We start from the raw sequence: 25,765 nt of genomic DNA on the forward strand, positions 1-25,765 counted from the left end.
GGTTTGCATCACATTTAAGTTGTATAGCCACCTTCTTTGCTGCTGAAGACCTTTTACTTAAAATAGTAAGTTTGAAGTAAATAGCCAATGAAAGATTCTTCTTCAATGATTTGTTTTACCAATCAAATCAATATGTTTGCTTTCTGTAGTCAAATAAAACAAATAAGTGCGCTCATTATTGATTTGAATCCTGTCTTTACTCTTTAAAACTGGAACAGTAGTAGAATATTATTTAGCATGTACTGTTTACAGCTAAGCATTGAAATATTTAGGAATATTTGTTGTATAATAACATCAATAATTATCAATTTTGAATGTGACAACGCTAGTTTCTTTTACTTTAGTAAATATGTTTAAATCGTGAAATATTGGGAAATACCTATTTTTAGATCGTGAAATAATTCATTTTTTACTGTGGAAAAAATAAAGCCAAAATTGTGGGTCCAGAAATGACACTCTTACATTTGAAGTAAAGCAAATATGACATTTAGTACAGCATTATTGAAGGTGGCTTTACTTCAGAAATCATATCACACAACATATACATTGCTCATCATGTTTATTTCAATGTTAAAATCTACCCTGGGGCTGCAAAGATCTCACTATTATATTATAACCCAACAAAATAGAAAAGAAAAAGAGGTTACACAGTAAACCTCAATGGAGGTGTGGCTTCTACTGTTATTATGAATTAGTCATTTAGCAGATGCTTTTATCTAAAGTGATTGACAGAGACTAGGGGGTGAACTATGCATGACAACTGCTGCTGCAGAGTCACTTACAATAGGACTTCAGTTTTACATCTCTTCTGATGGATGGAGTGCACAACGAGGTTGAGTGACTTGCTCAAGGTCTCACACAGTGAGTCAGTGGTTGGGATTGAACCTGGAACCTAGTGGTAACAAACCCCTTTCTCTAACCACTGGATTACCAAGCCTCCTTAGTGTACAGCATCCAGTTCTGACTCATTGCTTAATTAACCAAAGATTTTTTGTTAATATCCATAAAGCATCTAATGATAGCAACTTGACTTCAGTGTGCGTTGGGGTTTTCTTCTAAAAGACAAAAATTGGCCACAAGCAGTCTATCCATGTCCAGCAGCTGAGTGTCTCATCCTGGGAAATTTTTTCATAGGGCATGACAAAAAACCACAACCAGAGTACAGGTCTGGTTCCATACTCCTCTGAGAAGGCTACATATCAGAAAGACCCCCACCCCCTGACCAATATCAGAGACCCACCCAGCAGCCTGTGCCTTAACCCTAAACCAACCGTTGTGTGCTCCGCATGTGAGTTATACCAAATAACAGAAATCAAATAATGGGAGATTTTTTTTTTTTTTTGTAAGACCTTTCCTGATTACGATCTGGTGAACAACTTCAGATGACTGAGATATGGTTTGCGAACAGCCAGAAGCTAATTACCCTTATAATTAGTCACATAGTTTTATATGGGCTATTGCAAATTATCGTGGGTTTTTCAATGGTCGGCGATGATGTAACGCTGCTTTTTATTTCAGCAGTTTCTGAGGGAGGATGAAGGGGAATGCCTTTTAATCCTGTGATGCTTTCCGTAGTGTTTTTTTTTTTTTGTTTATAACATTAGTTTAGTACAGTCCACCATTAGTATAGTACAACCCCTCTCTCAAGACATTCCAAACCAATGTATATGAAGGTGCAAGACCTTTCCACTTACAATAAAGTAAACAAAGTAAGCTGTAAAATGTAAGCATAATAATAATAATAATAATAATAATAATAATAATAATAATAATCTTTAATTTTATATAGCCACTATCATAGTGGACCACCATCACAAAGCGCTTTACAAGATACATTGTTGTTAGGAGGCACTTTTTTACACAGAGAATCGTGAGGGTCTGGAATCAACTCCCCAGTAATGTTGTTGAAGCTGACACCCTGGGATCCTTCAAGAAGCTGCTTGATGAGATTCTGGGATCAATAAGCTACTAACAACCAAACGAGCAAGATGGGCCGAATGGCCTCCTCTCATTTGTAACCTTTCTTATGTTCTTATATTGTTGTTGGCATTATTTATTCTTCTCATTTGTCTTTTCAGCACAGCCTCACTGGGTTCAGAAACTGAATGATGCCCACCTGCCTATAGAAACGGGTCTTCTGTGGGAGTGCAGAGCAATGGGGAAGCCCAATGTCTCCTACAGGTGGCTGAAGAATGGGGAACCTCTGGAGCCGTTACAGGTTAGAAGGGTTTCGATGCTATTATTTAAAGCAGTGGCATTTAGATAGACTTCGATAGACAAAGTTGTGTGTCATAATTTTTTCAAAAACAGTAAGATTCAATATTTCCATCAAGAGAAATGTAGTTTGTGTAGAAACAATTCTCCATTAACTTCAATGCACATTAACTTCATAACCTGGCTAATTAACAGTTATTGTACTCTTGCCATCCGTGTGATATTTTTCGCAATCTTTAATGCCCAGTTATAAAATCATCTCTGCATTTCAGATTCTGTATGTAGAAAAGTTTAAAGCCAAGCTGCAAATATGCTGACAATTTTGTGAAAGTGTTATGATGTTATGACACTATCAAGTGCAGCTGAGTGAGGCTTTCACTGTAATCTGCCTTTGAGATTAAGATCCAAGATATCTTCCCTAAAGTTTTTTTTTTTTTTTCTTTTAATTTCTATAGCATGATCAAAATGGCTGGTTTTATATCTTGCCTTGAGTCATGTCAGGCCAGACTGCAGTAAAATTCAGATGTTGTATTGTTTTTTTAGCAGATTTGCAACGTAAACCATCTTTAACGTGTATTACCTTACAACTGTTTGCTTTGTCAAGTTTTTAATATGCTTGGCTGTATACGTTGCCTTGCTTTCCCTGTATTAAAGTTTATCACTGTAAATCTGCAAGGTAATTGCGCAATGCATACATTTACCATAGTTGACCATGCTTTACCATACAATGTACCTCTCACCATAGCTTTACAATCTATATTTTTATAAGAGATCATGCAGTAAATATTAGGGTTTTCGGATGGATGTATTTTACCCAGGGAAGAGCTTTCAAGGATTCTAATTGTGAGAATGTTTTTTGGAGGTTAAAGTCAACACAGTTTTGCCAGGTGCTTTCAACAGTGTAATGTCGAGGCATAGAGAAAAATAAATAACAATAATTAAAATAACATTTGAAACTGCTTACTCTGTAATGCCAGTGATTTTTTAAATTAAAAAACAAGCACCTCATCAAAAAAGCATCTACCAGTGTTTTGAGCCTAACTTCAGTGGGGCCATACTAATAAGAAAAAAAAAATACTGATTGCATGCAGAACATTTGCTAATAAATTAAGCCTTTAAGCAAGATCTAATACCAATCAGGATTTGTGAGCTTGAGTCCAGGAAGATTGATGACGCACATATAACAGCATAACTAAACATGCAATGTGTTAATGATCTTTCTCCCCATTAGAAACAATTGCTGTTAACAAAGTAGAAGATGGAATACATTATTGTTTATACCGTTATATCTCAGCCCTGTTTTATTATTACTAGAGGCAGCATTCTTTATTTTGCTAATGTTTAACTAAACCAAATTACAGAAGGATTTAATACCCAGCAAAAAATTAAGTGCATCCCTGTCTCTTAATATTAATAGCACCCAGGTTTGATAAAAAATGTTTTAAAAACAAGTAGATTCTAATAATAAAGACCCCATCTTAAGATGGATACCTGTTTGTATCACTTGACAAATTGTGAGGATTCTGTACCAAAAGGAAGGATCCATGTAGTACTGTATTTATTCATATTGATAATACAAGCATCAAAGGGGGGGATCCTTGAACCTGTGCTTGAATTACATCTTGCTGTAATAGAGACGTAAAGAATTCTGCAGCTGTTGACATCAATACACGTTTTAAAAATTTAACTAAATTAATCAAAAGTGGTATTGCAATTTCTGAAATGTCACCATAAAGTACAACAGCTTTTAATCAGTTGAACAAAAGGTCACTGATGTAGCGAAAATAAAAAACATGTGAAGCATGTCACTTGTTGTTTATTTTCATAAATCAATAGGACCCTGGCTTTTAACTTATGTTATTCTGGATCTATTTAAATTGTTTGAATGGTACGACATATTTGTAAATTTGTCATTTTAATTAATCACTCAGGTAAAATATTGCCAAGGTGCAAAAAATCAGGGGGTAGCCTAAACCTTATGTATATACATATCACTAATTTATCTCTGGTTAAATTAATCTTTTTAGAAATATTGTAGCTATACCCTACATCTATATTAATATAGGTTATTTCTTGCTATGTTTTGAACAATAGATCTGTCAGACCCACCCTTGTTTTATTTACTAGCTTGACAGAGATGATCTCCTCAAAATTAGGGAACCGTTGCCGTTTCAGCATTTGGCTTCAGACAAACTATTTTCAGTTCTTTACAGCTATTACCCTAAAAAATGCAGGCACAATAGTATTTCTGTAATTAACTGTGTAATATCAACTACATTTACATGCTTAAAAGTGTTAGTTGCCAAAAGGTTAATGACAGCAACCAAGTGCAATGCATAATTTACAAAAAGGATTAACAACTCTTGACTTATGTCAAACTTAACTATAGCATATCCATCTGTTGTGTTCAGTACCAGTAACTCAGTTTGTTTCCCCAGGTCTCTTTGTGAAAATTGCTGATTCCAGTAGAATGTCACTGTTAATTAGTTACATCCATCACTGAAGTTTCATGCACAGTGTTTCTTTTTATTTAAGGTAATTCTATGTTTTCTCACCCAGTAGCTGTAACCAGCAATCCAGACACAGCCTGTTCAGATATTCCCTACGGTCACTGTGTGATGCTCCAGTGTGGACAGATTTTCATTTTATGTGACAGTACCTTAATCCCTTTAGACTGGGAACAGAGGCATTCAAATGCCCTTGAGAAACTTTGTGCTAATAATATTGAGTGACTTTCACGGAAGATAAAAAGGAGCAGGTCGTATAAGTTGAAGAAGACCAAAGCCAGACACCTGTGAAGACTGAAGTTGATTACCAATTCCATTTAAAAGTATACATTTGTTGTTCCACTAAAGATCCAGATGAGTGGCTGAAGTACAAAGCGTTACAAGAACATAGCCTTTGTTCATTAGTGCTCTTACAATATCCAGTAGTTTGTATAGATTTTTACATGAATTTGATGTTTCACTATTTCAACACTGCAGGTTTTTCAAAATCGGAGACCGTACTAGCAGAACTGGATAGATAACTCTCAGTAATCTAATATACTAATATGTATTAAAACTATTATTTATTTGTATATATAGGACAATTAAACAATTTCATTAGTTATTATTTTATTTTTTAGCAGACAAACTTATCCAGGGCGACTTACAATCATTATATTGGCCCTCGCTATGCTGCGGATTCGGGTATATCGCGGTCCTGGAGTTGGCTCCCCATTTTTACAGTCTAAATGCACATGCCTTAGCTGCAAAATACATAGATAATTTCACTTAGAATTACTGTTTGTTTTATTTTGTACTGCACATCACAAACAAAAATATACAAAACAATTAAAAACAAAGCATTAATACCTTACTGTTATTATATACACACGCATTGCCCAATAACGCAAATTAAATATCAATGCTGAAGTGATTTTTATTTTACCCAGCGAGGTGTTCACTTGTGGCAGCAATGCACTAACAAAAGTCACAGGGCAGTGATGCCAGCTCCCTAGCAACAAGCCTCCTATGTTGGCAATGGATTCTTTAAATGAAGCAGGTTTGTGCATTTGAGAAAAGAGAGGTACACTCATGAATTTAATTAGAAACTGAAGCTGATGAGAAGCAATTACCCTCCGTAGTACGAATTAAAACAATGTGCTGCTTTTTAGATGAAAAATGAGAAAAAGCAGGTTGCATAGAGGATTTATACTGGACCCTGACACCCTGATAAAACGAGGGAGTGGTTGTACAGTATTTGTTAGCCTATTTGTTTTTCTCTGGGTCTTTCACTATATCGCGGCCCTCGATATATAGCGGATTTCTATTGGACCCCGACACCCGCAATATATCGAATGGGCAGTGTATCACATTATTTTTTACATACAATTACCCATGAATACAGTTGTTGTTTTTAATTGGAGCAATTTTGGTAAAGTCCCTTGCTCAAGGGTACAGCAGCAGTGTCCCCCCACCTCCACCTGGGTTTGAACCCACCAGGTTGCGATTTGTCAAATTTCCATTTTCCATTCTGCTCAGCGGGTAAAAGTTCCAGTCTTTGGCTCTGGGGCTGTTTAAAAAAAGCTACTATGGATTTTTAGTGTCCTGTCTTCATTTCTTTTTTCTTTAGTGTAGTATGCACTTCCGATGATAATAAAATTGCCTTGTCACGGTGCAAACACCTCTATTGTTGGATGATAGTGATAGGTAAGTGGAATCCGAGCCTGGTCCACTATATACTGCTTACGGTCTGAAGTGCTAAGACAGAGATTTTTTTTAAGTCGGTTTGCGTAAATGATGCAGCATACATTTATCATTTTAAATATGTTTAAAATTTCCCAAAGAAATCATTGTTAATTCCAAATCTTTTATCGGTCGGCATAAACGTATCCCCCCTAGGATGACAATTGAAAGTGCAGAGCCAGGGAAATCGCCCCTAGCTCCCTCCCCCATCAAATCACACCCTGGAACCCACAACCCTCCGGTCAAAAGTCCAAAACCCTAACCACTGCTCTATACTGCTATCCCAAGTTACCCCAGGGCAGTCTTTCTGTAATGTTACTCATTAAAGCATAAAAGGATGTATTTGATAGACAATGTTTTCACCTTTCAAAAGTCCATCCCAGCATCTATTTTTTATTTCTTCCTGATTCTGTAATGTTATTCAGTGAACCATTTGAGGAATGCATTCCTTTTCTCTTGCTTTTACCTCTGGGAGTCCAACGAGTGAATCCAGCTTGGTTTGAAAAATAAATTGATGGTTCTATTCCAGTTCCTGGTGGACTGTAGTCCACATAACAAAAGTAGCACACAATTTGGCACACATTATAATTTTCATTATAGATGGCTGTGACTAGAAAATGCATGGATACTGTAATAGAAGTTGTATCCCCAGGACACATGAGATACATCAACAAATTGGCAGAGTGCCTACATGTGTAGTACATCCTGGATACGAGGCTGCATTTGATCCATAGTTTCTTTAGTGAAAAGAATGGGAACAATAGAGATTGTAATAAATAGGGTAGGAACAGACTTCCTTCTCCCAAACATTTACAAATTAATTATTCCCTGGCCCATGTTAGCGGTAATCAAATGGACGTCTTGAAAAGTATTAGAATTATAAAAGCAATTCACACATTGGGGTCTATTCAGTTGATTTAAACAGTAGCAGATCTAAAGACCACCAGATTAGATATTTTTAAAAAGACCAAAGCTGGAATGTTGCTTACTTTTAAAGTCTGAAATGTACTGTAGAGATTCACTGTTAAAAATGTTGTTTTTCACAAAGTTCCATTGTTTTAATGAAGTAAACAATGGAGTTATAGACAGGTGTGATTTATTAATGCTGTGATAAGTGGGATCAGATCAGAGCAGATTTTTTTTTGTCTTCTTCTAAGGAAAGGATTCAAGTAAGAAATGGAGTCCTGGCCATCAATAGTGTAAGCCTTTCGGATTCAGGAATGTATCAGTGTGTTGCTGAGAATAAGCATGGAGTGATATATTCCAATGCTGAACTGCAAGTATCAGGTAAGAATGCTGTATTATCTGTGTTACAGGGTGTTATTAGACATTTTCAGAGTTGTTTTTTATCTAGCAGTCTGTCACTACACATTCACACGGTGTCACTTGTACTGACATGTTACTAGATTAAACAACAAAATGAAAGAGCGATGAGGTCAGTGGCAAAGCAGACAAGCTTATGCTTGCATTTCATTTCATACAATAATGGTTTATTTTGGACACAATCAGAGGTGATTCTTCAGCAGTTTACAAACAGCTGAACTTTTGCTTTAATTGAAGGTGGCAATAAAATGAAGCCAGCCTTCTAGGGCTAGGTAAGTAATTGTAATTGGGTTTTGACAACTTCCATTGCACTGCATGGTTTTATTAGAAGCAAGGCAGCTCATTATAACATAAAGATCACAGATTCTGACTGTTTTAGACAACACATTTTTCTGCTTATTAACCAAGTACAGCTTGTGCTAAAAATGATGTTCAAATTTAATTTAAACTTTTTCTACACTGTTCTCCTAAAAGCCAAGGCATTTCACTGTCATAACATCAATTTATAGAAACCCTGTAAATGAAACAGAAACAGTATTTGAAGTTCAGATAATAAAATTGATTTTGAGAAAAAAAAAAAAGATTTTTTTAATTGATCTGCATAGCAGACAGTAAGACAATTGTAATTAGGAATACAGCGTTATTAATTGAATAGCTATTTACAGAAAATAATGTATGCGAATAAAAGACCTAATTGTCTAATTGTGATGCTTTTAATTTTAGAAAGTTAATAGATGTTTACAATGCTGGTCTTTTTTTTTTTAATAAGCACACATCTCTACAATAAATACAGAAGAAAATACAAAATATAGACACCCTAAGAGATAATTATAGGACTGTGAAAGTACAACATTTTTTAGAATAAATATATAAATAACATGCTGCCCAAGTTAGGCTGCTGAACATGCACTGATACAATGGCACCAAGCAAAGAAAGCAGAAATCTATCATAAATTGTAATATCCTTAGAGTTTACACATGGCTTCTAATCTAACATTTACTGTAAAACAAAACAAGTGTATAACCAGTGCTTTACAGTAAGATACTTTACTTTTTTAATGCATTTTTGTATACTATTCAAAAATTCAGCACTATTGATATGAATAGTAATTTATACTACTAAAGGGTCAATTATTTGCATTAGTTATAAGTTATTTGTCACAAGAACAAATGGCTGGGGCATGGATGTGTATCGCCTTGTGATTACAATGTAATTACAAATTATTTCTGCATGCATCTACATTGATATTTTGTTACCTGATGTAATTACATGGTAACATCATGGACATGCCATTACTGTATAATTAAGTATTTATTCCACCAGTAGTTACAATATTAGATGAAGATCTGTGGGTATTTACTATGTATGCCAAGCAATTTAAAATTCTAAAAGAACTTACTGGCTTAAGAGCAGGTGAATGCATAGTTCAGATCACCATACAAAACAGTCATACTCTAAATGAGTTCCATAAGCACCAGCATCATTGGTAATTTAGGATTTTGTTAAGTGCATACTTTCGTATTTTGCAGCAATACCACCAGATTTTATCCATAATCAGTTGAAGAAACTAACCATGGCTATTGAGGGAGGAGAAGTTGTCATTGAGTGCAAGCCAAGAATGTCTCCCAAAGGAGTGATCTCCTGGAGGAAAGGGAACGAGGACCTCAGAAAGAACAAGAGGTACTATTTTGTGAAGTTCTAATTCTCAGATGGTAATTTGAAAAAAGAGAATACCTTTAGGTTTCTTAATGGATGTTTAGCCATTTGTCAGCAGCACTATTATCATCATGATTTCATCCCATCAGTAACTGTGACACAAAGCCACAAACCAGATAAATAAGTAAAGTGTATTGCTGATGGAGTTCTTCTTTTCTGTAGGAATTATGATAATGTTCCTGTGTCATGATCTGGCTGTTCATAGCATATCTTACTTGCATTTCTAGCTGTCACAGACTATTGATACCAATAGATGAGTCCCCCTGTTATATTCTTGTGATAGGGATATAGAGGAGGTGATGTATAAGGTATGGACTTAGCTGCTGTATGTCTTCAGTACTGCTAATCCAGTTGGGCTTGTGATAACTTCCTGGAAAGCATTAGAATCTTGTTCTGGCATCTGATTGATTGAGATAATGAGAACTGTATCTGGACAACCTCTCACCTCATTTCTCGGAAGCCACTTCTCCAGTATTGTAATGTCATAGTCCAGCTGTCGTGCCACAAATTATCAAATTTAAAGCACACATGCTATTTTTCAGGGCTTTTCTTTCTTAGATATGCCAAATATTCTTCGATTCATTCTGAAAGTCCTGCAATATTGTTTTTTACTTAAACGTATGTGTTTTATTGCATAAACAGAAATAATTTTTCCAAGCCTTTGTTTTCTTGATCGATTTTTTTTTGATTAGATAAACCTACTGGGAATTACCCACCCTATGCCTGTTAGCAGCAGCAAAGTTTCAAGAGACTTATGCCAGTAGTAACATAATGCATACACAGACGAGATGGTAAAATAATCAGCAGAGCATCCAAGATCACACTGTTGTTAACTATACAGGTTTGTGTCATCTGGGATAAATAACAGACTCGATTTTCAATTACTCCCTCTCACTGGATGTTTTTTTCCTAAACACATCTACCCTTGCTGTTTTTCTCATTTGTGTTGGAAGAATATATCAGCTCGCCTTGTGTTCATGTCCTGGAAACAACGCAGACAGGAATATTTTTTTTAAATGTGAAGGTGATGTGTTTAGTATGTCATACAAGAGACAGTAAACTTGAAGCCATTTACAGTTCAGCAAATTAAAAGCCAACATGTCTCATTCTTCACTTGTGATAAGATCACAATAACTAACCATTCAGACAATCAATGGTTTACTTGGGCAGGCAAGAACAAACACAAACATGCTTTAGTAGTGTATCAAGTCTGTGCAAAGCAAACAATTACAATTACAATTAGCATAATTGTGAATTGCATCCACATAATCTATGATGGGTAAGAAATGTATCTATATGTTAAACAAGCCAAGGCTAATGCCAAGCATTATGATATACCAAGGCCAACATATGTGACTGATCTGACCTGGGTTTCTATAGTACAGATTGAAGTACTGATCAATGTATAACACAATATCATAAAATGAATAAATTGAATAAATCGTACAACTTAATAAAGGAGCATAAATGTGCATGTCAGTGCTCCACCCAGAACTTGTTTTGGGTGAAGATTACATACTGTATCATGACTGAACCAGTACGTTTGGGGGTGTCCTTCTCACATATGTACAAAGAGAGACTAGGATAGATCACAGTGATTGTAAATCCTACTGTTCATGCCACAAAACCCAAGGTTCTGGTTCCATAAAACGGTCGTTTTATTACCACATCATTCCTCTGTTCCACTGCATTACCAAAAGTGTCAAAAACCTGTTACCATTCTATTAGCCTCTAATTTAAAAGGTATATAAACGGCACCTGTGTGATTGAATGATGCAAGCTTTTATATGGAGCTGGTCTCAATGAAGGGCTTTACTATACTTATTAATCACAATAGAAGCTGTCACTGAGGGAAGACATGTGGAATATAACAGTTGTTTATTGATATGATTGTAATATGAAATGATGAATTAAACAGTAGATCACAAGTTAGTTCACTTGTAATTAAAGTATTATTAATGGGCGTTTTTATTGTCATTATCTGTGTGTATTTCACTCCCCCTGCAATTCTGTTAAGCAGTAATACATCTTACTTTTTGGCATATCTGGAGAGTTATATAAGATTGAAAGTACACATCGGTACGGTAGCTCTGGAGGGACAGAAATAAAATAAGAAATCTTTAACAGATCAAGAGTTCTGAATTTGTAACCCATTTCACAGTTTGAACATTTATCAAGATAGAACATACTTCTCCTTTCCAAAGGAGCCCTACAGCGATAGCAAGTGTTATACTTCCTTGGTATCAAATGAAGGGGGTGTGGAGATAAGCTCTCAGTTTTGCTAATAGGTGCATGCGTGCAGTATGCAAATAGATGCACCAAGGGAGGAAATGCCGTACCTGACTTTCTTTAAAAAAGAATAGCAGATGGATGTTGTAGCTTTCCAACAGGGTAGGGCAGGCAGTGGCCCCAGGAAATCATCAGATTACTTCAATCATTCATACCTTGCTGCTGCAGGTCATAAACGCAACAGAAGGTTTAGTTGGCAAACTGTGAAGCAATGTTGAAACCCTATTTGCATTGTCAGGGAAGAGTAGAAAATAAAAATAATAGTAAGATTAATAGACAGAGGGATTGGTGCTGTGTTTCTATAGTGTCTTCCAGATTCATCAAAGCAAATATTTAAATTCCATAATAATAATAATATAGAAATTTCAGTATTTCTACTACCATTGCTCAGGGCACCTAAAAACGAGTACATTTACAGGAATTCACAATACTCAAAAAAGAAAAAAATCTTTCTAGAGAACTGCTATTTCAACTATCTGGAGGCAGTAAATTCTACAACAGTGCTCAACTCTCTGTCTTTGCAGTAATGTCATTAGAAAATTATTATATACATACAGTTTCTACAGATGAGCAAAAAAACTCATTTATAAACAATGGTCATACATGGTTAGTCCATGTGTAAATGAGCCATGGATAGTCCATAGAGATAAAGATTGAAAATGTGAATTTAGTGGGTTTTGTTTGATTTATATTGTTTCTGTTATGTTAAACATGCACACAATTACCATGGAAACAGATAACTGGCAGAACTGTGAAAATGTGGAGAATATGTACGGTAGAGATCTAAACAGTTTCTGAATATGAGAGGTTTTAGTCTGATGACAACACTAATTTCAGGTGCTTTAATGTTCTTATCTGTGTTCTATCCCAGTTGTCATCTAACACAAATTCCACAAATTTGTAGCTTCATTTAATTATAGTGTATTAGGACCCTTCATTTTTCAATTGAATGCAATCTATCCCCATATAGCTGATGACATATGTGTATATAGTTGGATTTAAATATTGACTACGTTTCCATTAGTAAAGGCTAGAACATTTCAATTTCTATTTTTTTTTTCCAGTTTCATTCACTTAACAAAAGTGTCTGTCTTCTGACGATCTGATTTTAACAGAAGCGTCCTATTTCATCGAATAGACTCCAGATTGTGTTATGTATAGGGTTTGGATCTGGTGAACGCAGATTCTATAAAATTGTCTACCTTGCCATCATTTTTAAACTTACATCTATAACGTGACTATCGCAATTATAATTACAACCCCAATGTTTTCTATTTCTAAACATTCAAACTCTCTCTTTACCCATTTGATTGCGGCATGATTTTCTTGTTGTGTTTTCTGTAACTAATTCAGGTCTTCAAACCTGGGACTCTTCCCTTCAACAGATTCCAAATGGAATAATTAATTGGTTTGGATTTGATAGAAGGATGTGCTTTCAAACTCAGCAACTATCCATTACCTCAATAAGCAATAATTGGAAAGTTTATAAATGATTTCAAGAAGCTCTAACTTTAATCACGGTCTTAAATCCTACAAATTGTTAGGCCTGCAAATTATTGGGTCATTAATCAGAATGAAATAGTTTGAACAGCCACAGTGACACACGGAATTACTTTTTTAAATTTTGAAATACAATCAAAGCTTGTATGTGATACTTGATTTAAATTGAAAATAAGTAATCATATGCAATATATTGCCTTGGGAGTATTAGCAATGAGATTGGGGACTGCAGCAGAGTGTGCCTCATTCACAATTAATAACATGTAAACATCAGAGGATCAGTACTGAATCTCCAGTAGTTTCAGTGAGGCTTAGTCTGTAATCTGTCTTCATACTGAGGACATTTCCGTCATGAGGCTGGTAAAGGAGATGTCTTATCTTACACAGACATTGCCTTGGGGCTTCTGTTTAGATGACTTCAGCTGGAACAAATAAGCTGAGAATGCAATTTAGTATTTCAGAACCGATTTTGTGTCAGCAGCTGATCAACCTGTGAAACACACAAGTGTATTTTCACATATGTCACCAAATAAAATGAATTTTTTGTCCTGGTCCCTTTCACAACATCTGTCTACAAATATCATACGCTTGTGTCATTGCTGTAAGTGTCACTAAATGATTTGGCAGTACACATTTCTGTTTACAAATCACATGCTGGTGTGATTCAGTTACTCTGGGGCATGTGGCTCAAGTCTATGACTGTAAAGATAACACATTTAAAGACAGACAGTCTAGTAAGACCAAGAGAGTTTTCTTTAAACTCTGACATTTGCAATGAGTGTAATGTTAAATTAGTATAGTAACATAAGAAAAAATGAATATTGCTACAGAATACTGTTTGATTGGTAAGACTGAAGTACAAAGAAGTCCATGTCAGTTTCCTAGCTAGGTTCCAGTTCCATCAAAGCTGTTTAATTTGTATCCCATGCAAATGAACTTAAACATCTCATAGCCAGAGCTGAAGTGTGGAGTTTTCATTAGCCATACTAACTATACAGCTTTAAACATGTCAGGCCTAGTTTGGCTCATTAATGAGTTCCATATAAATGCTTTCTCAGGATATACCATTTAAATACCAGTTAAAGTAAAGATACTCCCTTTTCCACATCTTTCATGATCCAGATTTCAATCAGGCCTTCTCAGCTAATTGCCTTGCAGTTTGGTTATTCAATCTGAACTGCCATGAGGGATGGTTTCTCTCCAATTCAGCCTCTTCAAATTACACTTCCTGTACTGCTTTCTTCCCCAATGTACTTCTACTAACAAGAGTGTCTTTCATATACATTTGACATAAGAAGTTAGCAGGATCTCAGAAAGTCTGAAAGGGCTAATGTGTATTCAATTATGATGAACCCCACATATCATAGGCTGCATGTTTCAAAGACATCCCATACAGCATTAATGAAATACTTGAAAAGTTGTTTGAACTATCAGAGCACGACTGGCAAAACCAGGCAGAATACCTTCCAGCAGTCTGGCGTCCATTTGTGTATCCCTTGTAAAGAAATTAGTGGGGTTCCCAAACTGAGCTGTGGTTTGTCTCTTCAGTTTTTTTTTATAATTCTATTCCATTTCTGCTTTATGGGAGGAAGGTTTCTTTTCGCAGAATACAAGAGAAGGCATAAGAGGATACCCAGCATCTCACTTATACAAGCACCAACTTGGAGTGCAGTAATGCAAGTTTAGTTTGAGTTACTGGTTTTGAGGTCCCACCTGAAGTCATACATTGGCCTTTGCACACCCGTGGGTTACGAAGTAGAGTTCAACTCAGCAAGCTTGCCTTACAGGTTGGGCACTCAGCGGCTCCAAAAAGAGCTGGGATCCTGCCTACATCATCCAGTATGTCATTGGTAACATCTACTTGCTGAGTTTCAATGGGTAAATTAAGAAGATCGGCTCACCAGTGAGGGTTGGCCATTGATCTTCAGTTTTCCTGATTGGTTGCAAGAGTGAGGTGAGATTCTAATTGGATAGAAAAAAAACAGGGTTAAAATCTGACTAAAAAAAGATAAAGTAGTCAATGCTACTTTAAAGAATACACATGCAATTTATATATATATATATATATATATATATATATATATATATAATATATATATATATATATATATATATATATAATATATATATATATATATATATATATATATATATATATATATATATATATATATATATATATATATATATATATATATATATATATATATATATATATATATATATATATATATATATATATATAATACATGTTATTAGAAATAGAGCAATCAGTGCCCACAATGATTAACAGTAGTAATACTGTAGTACTCCTGTAGCCTGGAACATAATAAACAATTAAAAGTGCATTTAGCTTTCTCTGCATGTTCTGTTTGTTTTATTCCTCAGAAAGGCTGCTAGGTCAGCATATAAAGTGGTGTTAGTTATACAGCTCAATGGCGCCGTGATAAAGTCATTAGATAAATAATATCACAGCATTTATCTTTTATAATATGATAACAGGAATCGATTCCACACATTAAGTAAAACACTTTCACATACAGATTATGCTTTGAAAGAAGGTCTATGCTTATTACCATAGTTCTAGGCCACTTCTAGCTTCATATGGTGCATCTAAATCTTCTTTTTTCTAGCTGCCTGATTTCCTATAATTTCCTTTATTCTATGTCAATGTAAATCTTTCTTCCCTTGCCCTTGGCTGAGCAATGTTCCAAAACACACATAACTTAGTAAGGCTACAGAGGCTGCTATAATCTATCTATGTATCTATCTATCTATACAGTGCCGAGAAAAAGTTTGTGAACCCCTTAGGATTTTCACATACAGTATTTCAGACCTAAAATGTTATTAGATCTTAATCTAAGTCTTAATAATAGATGTTTAAACAAATGACAACCTGTTTAAACAAATGACACAAAAGCATGATACTTTTTCAACATTTATTTATCCACACATGATTTAACATTCAATATCCATGTGTGAAAAAGTATGTGAACTTTTAGATTCAGTAACTGGTGCCACTCCCTTAGGCAGCAATGACTTCAACTAAGCGTTTCCTGTAACTGTTGGTCTCAGATCAGTTTTGAGGAATTTTGGCCCATTCCTCCTTACAGAACTGCTTCAACTCTGTGACATTTGAGGGCTTCTTTGCATGGATAGCTCATTTGAGGTCCTGCCACAACATTTCGATGGGGTTTAAGTCCAAACTTTGACTAGGCCATTCTAAAACGCGGAATTTCTTCTTTTTTTCCCCCCCAGAGTAAAACATGTTTAAATCAAAAAAGGACACTCAGTACTGTATCTACAGCCAAGCCCCACTCCTTGTTCGCTGTATTTTTCACATACCTCTTTATAGACGTGCATACTGATAAATCCTCTCCTGATCACTCGTTTTATCACCGAACTCTTCAATAATGTAATCCTAGTCATTATTTTATTATTATAGCATCTTTCAAAAAGCTCTGCAAATGTCCGTGATTTTCTTTGAGTCCTGGATGCGAAAGCAGGTATCTTGTTTGTTTATGTCCGCTTTATCTCTGTAGTGGATGGGGTATTAGATACTCCCTTTTTTTCCTTCGGTTTCATTCGGCTCCAATCAGTCTCACTCGACCAGTAAAAGGTTTTCTCTGCTTTATCCGGAAACAACAAGAGACCTGTGCTTTACGTCTTTTTGAAAATGTCGGACAGGGTTCAACATTGGACTGAAAAGGAAAAATTGTAATGTTGGACTGCAAAGGGTTAAAATCACAAGGCCTAAAAGTGTCTAGAGAGTGGATAGAGTGCAGAGTGTCTTGTTTCCTCTGTGAGGAAAAAAATATTTGACCACAAAACCAGCATAGTGCTCAAAATAATCTTAGAGATATGAGAGACAGCTTAAAAAGTAATTTATTTTAAGTAAATAAATGAAAAAGTAACAATTTGAAAAAGCAACTGCCCATCAAGAGCCTGTATATCAGGAAAATACATGCCGTGTTTTTCGCACAGTATACAAACTAGCAAAACTAAACAGACATTTTACCGATTTGCCTGTGCTTCTAAATTTACAATCAGTAAACTGGTTAGATGTTGGACGAGTAACGCAGTCATTATTGCCCTGACATCACGGACCACATTGCAAAATCTATGAGAAGATAGTTGAATCAATTATCAGCGAAGATCTGAAAATTGGATTCATGATTGATGATTCAATTACAGTAAGCAAAGAAGCGTCCTTAGTTATTTTCATGAAAGTTGTTTTTCCAAACTCCGTTGAGGCTGGTAGCGTGTTTTTTGAGTCAATTGGCTGATACTACTGCTAGTACGATCCTAGAGACATTTGTACAAGCTTTGTATGATAATGAATTTACTCAAGAGTTTCTTTCACAGATTGTAGATTGTAGCCACCCTACTGCTAGGAATGTTTCCAGATATCTTACTATGGCACTGCAGTAACCATTGGCTCGAATTAGCAGTTGCAGATGTTGTGGAAGAATTAAGTGCAACGTATGAGATGAAATCTTTCTTCGGCAAACTGTAAAGTTTGTACTCAGCTTTACCAAAAAACCAAGCTGAACTTCAAGAATGTGCCAGTGTACTGAGTATATGATTGCATGTAGTTGGATGCATACTAGGAAAACGCTGGGTATCCTCTAGCGCTAGATCCATAAGTGCTGTATGGCAAAATTATGCAGACTCAAACTCTTACTGGATTTGTTAAAGCAGCACATAACATCCACTGCAGAATGTGAGCGGTCATTGAACGCAAGAACGACATTCTTACTAATATCAGAAACTTGTTGTCACTGGGAAATACATCCAAGTTGATTTTTATAAAAACTGTTGGTCCCCCACTTGAGCATTTCAAACCGGAAAGCTACGTTAGGTCTTGGCTGGGAAACGGTCAGCACCATGCAAACTACACTGCTTTGTCGCTCAAAGCAGACTGAGAAAAATAAGTCAAATGTCACAGCAGGCATGAAATCTGGCTGGGACCCGCTGGGATGATTTAAGGCAAGTGCAATATAACATCTTAATAAGAACAAAATCTGAACTAAAAAGGTATCTCGTGTAATTTATTTTACATTTTCACTTTGACTGCTATATATATATATATAGATATATATATATATATATCCATAATATATATATATATATATATATATATATATAAATTAGGGGTTTTAACTTTGACACGATCAAATTTTTACTCTTTTTTTTGTTTATTCAGAGATATTGTGAAATACTGGGTATATGTTCCAGTAAGTACCCGCCACCATTTTTCAAGATTTCCTTTTTTTGTGCATTGTTTTTTGATGCTGCACTAAGGTAGACAAAATCATCAATAATTGTTTTAAAATTGAGCATAACCCACAGGTGTGATTAATCACTAAGCGATTAAAAACAATCAGGAAAGATGTGAGCTCAGAATTGTGCAGTACATTAAAGTACAATGATTGGTAGCAATGTAACTTGCCTGTTTATTTAATTTAGTAACCGTTAACCCCTTACAGTTCCTGAGGTCAGCTGCAGTTGTTACACAAGGCTAGTATACACTGCTGTAACCCAAGCCTGATTGCGAGACAAAAATACACTTAAGACTTGTTTACTTTTATAAAACTTACCTTCTTTTAGGAAGTGGTTGTATTTCAATCCGCCAACATTTAGAAACCAAAAATGTTTAAGGAACATTTAGTTCCTTAAAAATTAATTCATAAGAACATAAGAAAGTTTACAAACGAGAGGAGGCCATTCGGCCCATCTTGCTCGTTTGGTTGTTAGTAACTTATTGATCCCAAAATCTCATCAAGCAGCTTCTTGAAGGATCCCAGGGTGTCAGCTTCAACAACATTACTGGGGAGTTGATTCCAGACCCTCACAATTCTCTGTGTAAAAAAGTGTCTCCTATTTTCTGTTCTGAATGCCCCTTTTTCTAAACTCCATTTGTGACCCCTGGTCCTTGTTTCTTTTTTCAGGCTGAAAAAGTCCCTTGGGTCGACACTGTGAATACCTTTTAGAATTTTGAATGCTTGAATTAGGTCGCCACGTAGTCTTCTTTGTTCAAGACTGAACAGATTCAATTCTTTTAGCCTGTCTGCATATGACATGCCTTTTAAGCCCGGAATAATTCTGGTCGCTCTTCTTTGCACTCTTTCTAGAGCAGCAATATCTTTTTTATAGCGAGGTGACCAGAACTGAACACAATATTCAAGACGAGGTCTTACTAGTGCATTGTACAGTTTTAACATTACTTCCCTTGATTTAAATTCAACACTTTTCACAATGTATCCGAGCATCTTGTTAGCCTTTTTTATAGCTTCCCCACATTGTCTAGATTATTCAGGAGGATTATTGATTAACTTATATAAAATGGAATACAGTACAAACTTACAAGCTTCAAGATGGAGAAAAACAAATGCAACATGCTGTTGTGCTCATTTAAAAAAACTTATATTGCCTTGTTCAAAATGTCAGTTTTAATTCAGTACACGAAATTACAAATTTTTCACATTTTATCCTAATTGAACATCTGCTCTCTGTGTGTAATTTTAAATCCTAAGCAAATAATATGCAACTTTCCCAGTAATGATAGATTAGCTGGTTTAAACTTGTTTAAGACCGAAAGTTATATTTATTTTATCAGTAAACATGGAACTTATTTCTATAGATATCCACAAAATGTTGCAGTGCAGTACATGTTTTTTTTTGTTTGTTTGTTTGTTTGTTTGTTTGTTTGTTTGTTTGTTTGTTTGTTTTTATTTGGGGCTTGTTTGATACAACCAAGGCAGAAGTGTTTTCAAGAAAATAGTGCTTTCCAGGAATTTGAATCAAAGTTGTTACACTTTGGTAACAGGGGCAAAACAATTTCTTTGGTTTAGTCAATACAATGCCACAGGTTTGAACAAGGTAATACAAAAGAGAAATCATCTCTGCCCAACAGAGCCCAGATCACCACACTTGTTCAGCAGCAATATGGCCCCTCTTCCCCACTGCTCACTCCTTTTATACTTTGACAGGGATCACATGACCTAAGCAGACAGGTCAAAAAGTAACTATCAAAAATAAACATTTCTAAATATAAATGCATATTACCTTTTTTTCCACTTACAAATGAACAAAATAATAAACATTTAACATTATTTTTTAATAAAAAAAAAAACTAAACAATAATGCATTTTAAACAATAAAGTATGAAAAACAAAACATCCATGTCTAACAAAATATAAACCATCCAAAGCAAATCATGTTATTATCACAAAGAAAATAGCATTTACATTCAAAGCATACCATTATATGTAAATATTTACAAAGTATTTTAAAAATAAATGTTGTTCCCTTTGTTCTAAGAGCCAGGTTTGGTTATGTGACCAGGCCTGAACCTCCAGCACAGTTTGCCATAGTAGCAAATATTGAACTGAAAAATACAGAAATACTGAAAAATAAACCAAATAACCTTGATCGAAAAACAAAGTTTAAAGTTAAGTTAAAACTACTGTTGTTTTTATGCAATTGGTGGGAAAGTGGTGAGTGGACTTAATAATGAAAACATAATAAGAATTTCTAATGACTGACTTACACATAAGTGTGCAAAAAAAACTGAAGTTACAATACGAGAAAGTCGTATTAAGATTTAGTAGATTCTGGTAAAGTTTATATAATAGCCAGTAATAGTTTTTTTATATGTAAGATTTCCATTTATTTTTGTTATTGCATTACCAGGATCAGTTAATGTTGTTAGTTTGTTTTGGGTTTTTTTTTTTTTTTTTTTTTTTTGAGTGGCTTTTTTTATTTTATTTTTTTATAGTTTTCTGTGTGCTTAGTTTTTGTGATTAATGGCCCTTAAGTGGGTTACGTACTTTAAAGCTTATCCAGCAATACATGCATATTCCTATAATGTGAAACCATAAACCCCTAAGAGAATAAGGGTAATGTATACATTTGAAAAGGACAAGATTGAAGTTGGTTTAATCAGGCATTTCTGGTATTAAACTACATGGTTGCAGCCAAGCTGTCTACTTACCATTCATTTTTCACAGTCGTGATTTTGCAACAGCAAAAGAGAAAGCATAATTAGTGAGTGAAAAAAAAAAACAAAGTGCAGTTTAATGGGATATGAGAGACAGGGAATAATGAGTGTCTTATATCTTGGTTTTCATTAATTTAATTTGTTGGTGCTTATTTTTAGCTATTTTCAAGTTTAATGTAAATCATATTATTTTGGCCGGGGGGGGGGGGGGGGGGGGGGGGGGGGGGGGGTGGGGGGGGCTTTTTATATCCTAACGAAAAATATATACTTTAATTACAAAAGCGAATGAAAGGTTTTAACAAAACACAAATTAAACAAAAATGGGATTATGTTTCAGTACATTGAGACGTGCTGAACGTTGTTGAAGTTACACATGGTAGAAAGGGAAACGACAGAAGGTCCACAAGCGTATAGTATAAGAAGACTTAGAGATATCGGTAAAAAAACAAACATTAAAACTGTGTCTACCCACTAAAGTCAAAATTTAAGGTGTCGCACATTTACGAGGGATTCTACCCTGGACATTATATCGAATATGAGAGTGCTCGTCACGACAAGAACAATCCTCCACGTCTAGTAATTCTAATCTCGCCTGCATGTTACAGTCCTCCAATAGAAATGTAGGAATGTGCTGTCACACAGTAGTTGGGGTGGGTTTAAAGTATTCAGAAGGAATCAGGAAAGAGGGACATTGCCCGACTACACCGATAAAGTTTTTTTTTTGTAAGTTACTGTATTTTATTTATTATTTTGCTGGAAAAGGGGTAAAGTCAACAAACTGAGTCACCATTTGTAGTGTTTTTCAGGTGTTTATTGGATATGCACAAATTTTATTTAATTTTTTTTGTGTCTTGGTGTTTCGTGTTTTTTTATTGGTTAAAACTGAAAATCGGAAGTCCTAATTATATCCTATATCTGGTATTTGTAAAATGTTCTGTTGGGTCCTAAAGACTGGAAAAGTATATTATCCCTGGTCTTCCACACCAAGGTGCCCCAAAGTAATCTGTATATTAAATTTACTAACAGGGTGGGGGTCATGATAAGATTATACTCAATATAAAACCACAGGCTAAAAAAGTGAATTATCCATTGTCCGGGGCAACTCCTTGCCATGTGTAAAAAATGTTTCCTAATGAGATTTATATGCATCGCCGAGACTATAGGACTGGTTTGTTGTGCCTAAGCAGGGTACTAGAATTTACAGAATGTTAAGGAAAATTAGAAACGTTTCAGACAACATCACAAACCTTTGCCCAGAGGTCTATATTGATTGGCATTGCTGGATAATTCCCCATGTAGTGGAAGCCTAGTATAAATGAAGGGAATCTCACTCTCTCTCTTAGCGCGTGGTGTTCTTGCGCAGCCAAGCAACTGCTGAATCAACAGCTGTGTGTAGAGCACGGAGTCCACCCGGGAAACTTGTCAGCGGGCAGTCCTCCACAATGTGAAGTATTGTCTGTTTCTGCCCACATGAGCAGAGGCCCCAGTCATAAAGACACACTGCACACCGACCGTGACCAGTACGATAGCGATTGAGTAAAGTCCAGTGTTGGCGTGGCAGGTCAAAGCCGGGCGGGCGGTCTGTTGGGTCGACAATGAGGAATTGGTTGCGAGTGTCGCTGTGGAACCACTCCTCTTGCCACTGGGTTGTTGATGACCAATCAGGGTCAGTAATTGACAGCCAGACCGGACGTCTAGTTTCCAGACGCACCTTTGGTGGATAGAGGATAAAGTCATGCAATGGTAGTGCCGGGTTAACCTGGATCTTTTTGACCATTTTGACCATTGCTTCCTTGCACCGAATGTGTGGAGGTGTGATGTTGCTCAGCACTGGTAGCCACTGGACCGGAGTTGAGCGAAAAGTGCCGGAGATGGTCCGCATTGCAGAGTTCAGATGAGTGTCAATTTTCTTTGCATGCGAACTGTGACACCAGACTGGGGCACAGTACTCAGCTGTTATGTTGCAGAGAGCAAGGGCTGTGGACTGGAGGACCGGTGTTCATGCTCCCCATGATACGCCGGCCAACATACTCAGCAAGTTGTTTCGTGCGCGGACTTTCGCGGCTGTCTTTGTCAGGTGGTTGTGGAATGTCAGTGAACGATACAGAGTAACACCGAGGTAAATTGGGCTGTGGTCGCACTTAAGCCGTTTACCATCTAGGACTACATTCAGTTCCCGTGAAGCACTTGCATTGTGCAGGTGAAAAACTGTTGAGTTTTTGTGACGCTTGGTTGGCGTCACCACTTTTTGCGGTAGTTGGATAAGATTGCCATATCGATGTTGAGACGCTCTTCGAGTTCATCGAAAGCTTGGGCTTGAGTGGCACAGCAGATGTCGTCCGCATACATTAACTTGCTGGATCTTGTACGAGGACAGTCCGAGACATACGCATTGAAGAGAGTGGGTGGGAAAACAGATCCTTGTGGGAGACCATTCTGCTGAATCTGCCACCTGCTCACTTCTTGTACTCTTATCCTCCGGTCTTGCAGCAGGAACTCCACGACATCTGGAACCCAAGCTGGCAAGGATTTTGCCAGCTTGAACAAGAGGCCTGTGCACCAGACAGTGTCGTACGCTGCAGTTAAGTCCAGGAAAACGGTGCAGGTTTTAAAGTTCCGATGGAAGCCGTTTTCGATGAAGGTAGCTAGAGCCAGGACTTGATCACATGTACTTCTTCCTGCTCTGAAACCTGCTTGCTGAATTGGGAGGATCCGCTCAACTTCTGGGGTGATGCGTTTAAGGATCACCCGCACCAGGACCTTGTAGCATACTAAAAGTAGTGATATAGGTCTGTAACTTGCTGAGACGCGAGGGTCCTTACCCAGTTTCAGGATAGCGATGACTTTTGAGCATCGCCAAACTCATGGCATGGCGCTCTGACAGAACATGCGTTAGAAACTCAGCCAGCAATGATCACTCCTGGACGCCCATCACTCCTGGACGGCTACATGAAGGAGGTTTCTGAGATGCACCACGTTGGCGGATCAAGTTCCATGCCTTCCTGCTTGAGTGGGTGAAATCGAGGTTACTTGTCGATTCCTCCCAGCGCGCTGTTCTGGCTGCATCCAATGATTCCAACAATTGGTCCGCAAACTCTGGATCTCCTGAATCTTCGTACTCTTTCAACAGAGCCTCACATTCATCGCCAGGCACAGGATGTACACCGGTCTTCGGCCTCTTGGAACTGATGACGTTGCTGCTTTGAAGATTGCTTGACGGAAGCAGTTATACGCCTCTTCAACCGGAATGATGCGAAGTGGAATCGTTGGAATTCTGCGGTCGGCTATCTCACTAAACTTCTCCCAGTCTGCCTTTCTGAAGTTCCAACAAAGCTTATTTGAGCTGCGTATTGTTGGTAGGCGCAGACCAATATGTATCATTGATGATCTGTGCTGGGTATGTGGAAAGTCACTGAGGATCATTTTGGCAGTAGGTTGGGAACAACAATTCGTAGTGCTCGACCAACAGTGTAACAGTGTAATACGGAAAGGTAGACTGTACCATTTTTACATTTGCATTTTAATTGCTCAGTTTAAATTTCTAACATGATTTCTGAGTTTTGTTTATGAGTGTGGACATCTGAAATTCTAACATTTTATTGATTACTGTCTAGTCGACACACCTGCTTTATAGAACCTGAGAAGAGGTACACATTAAGCACAATGATATAGATGGAAATAATTGCTCAGTTTAAGAAACCTTCCTGACATTTTCCAAATGTTTTGCCAAACTAGAATCATGATGAAAACCTTGGGAACTGTCCCAAATCAAGAAATAGGAGTGATATTTAAGCATGTACAGTTTTCTTTTTTTTTTTTTTCAAATACAACACAGATTTTTAAGTATTGCAGCAAACTGTACACTGGATGCACATTATATAAAAGACACACACGGTTTACATGAGTATCATGAGTCACAGTGTGCGCAAATTCCAACCTTTATTTCTTCCAGCTGTCAGTAAAATGTTATACCAGATGTGGGCACACAACAAGGGTGTTGTGCTTTAAGGGTGCATGTTACACAGTGAATGTGGTACGTACAAAACAAAGGAAAAATGACTGCTATCTTCCAGTATGTTCAGCAATGAATTTAGACTGGGTTCCAAGTGGTGCGTCTTAGTTGTTTATACAAAGCACTGCTCAGCTGCTGACGCAGCCTATTCTCACAATTGCAAATTCTTCTTGGAATAACCACACCATTGTGTAATGTGACTGCTAATAATAATACTCTCAAAGGAACCCGCTTGCTTCCATAAACCATTGAGGAAAATTACAGATGGAGAGCCGTTAAAATAATTACAAGCATTTTACATTAGGAATAATAGTATGACATCAGTATATTAACCCTTACTGGTCAAGCAGAATAGCAGTTGCGAGTTTGTGATAATGACGATAATGTGGTTATTTGTAGCCTCCATAATATTCGCTAGATTTCATTTCTCTAAACATATGCATAAAATCACTGCTTTTAATTTTTGCATACATTACTGG

The 25,765-nt window shown here is 36.5% G+C and overlaps 1 protein-coding gene across 1 annotated transcript in view; it reads left to right on the forward strand.

Moving 5' to 3' along the window:
- Positions 1–25,765, forward strand: part of LOC121298132 (contactin-4-like) — a 103,920-nt gene that overhangs the window by 54,120 nt on the left and 24,035 nt on the right. The window contains exons 7-9 of the mRNA XM_041224998.1: positions 2,079–2,227; positions 7,601–7,730; positions 9,297–9,447. Coding sequence (XP_041080932.1) covers positions 2,079–2,227; positions 7,601–7,730; positions 9,297–9,447 — 430 coding nt within the window. The remainder of the gene's footprint in view (positions 1–2,078; positions 2,228–7,600; positions 7,731–9,296; positions 9,448–25,765) is intronic.

The sequence above is a fragment of the Polyodon spathula genome, chromosome 23 (assembly GCF_017654505.1).
Source record: "Polyodon spathula isolate WHYD16114869_AA chromosome 23, ASM1765450v1, whole genome shotgun sequence".
NCBI classification, from domain to species: domain Eukaryota; kingdom Metazoa; phylum Chordata; class Actinopteri; order Acipenseriformes; family Polyodontidae; genus Polyodon; species Polyodon spathula.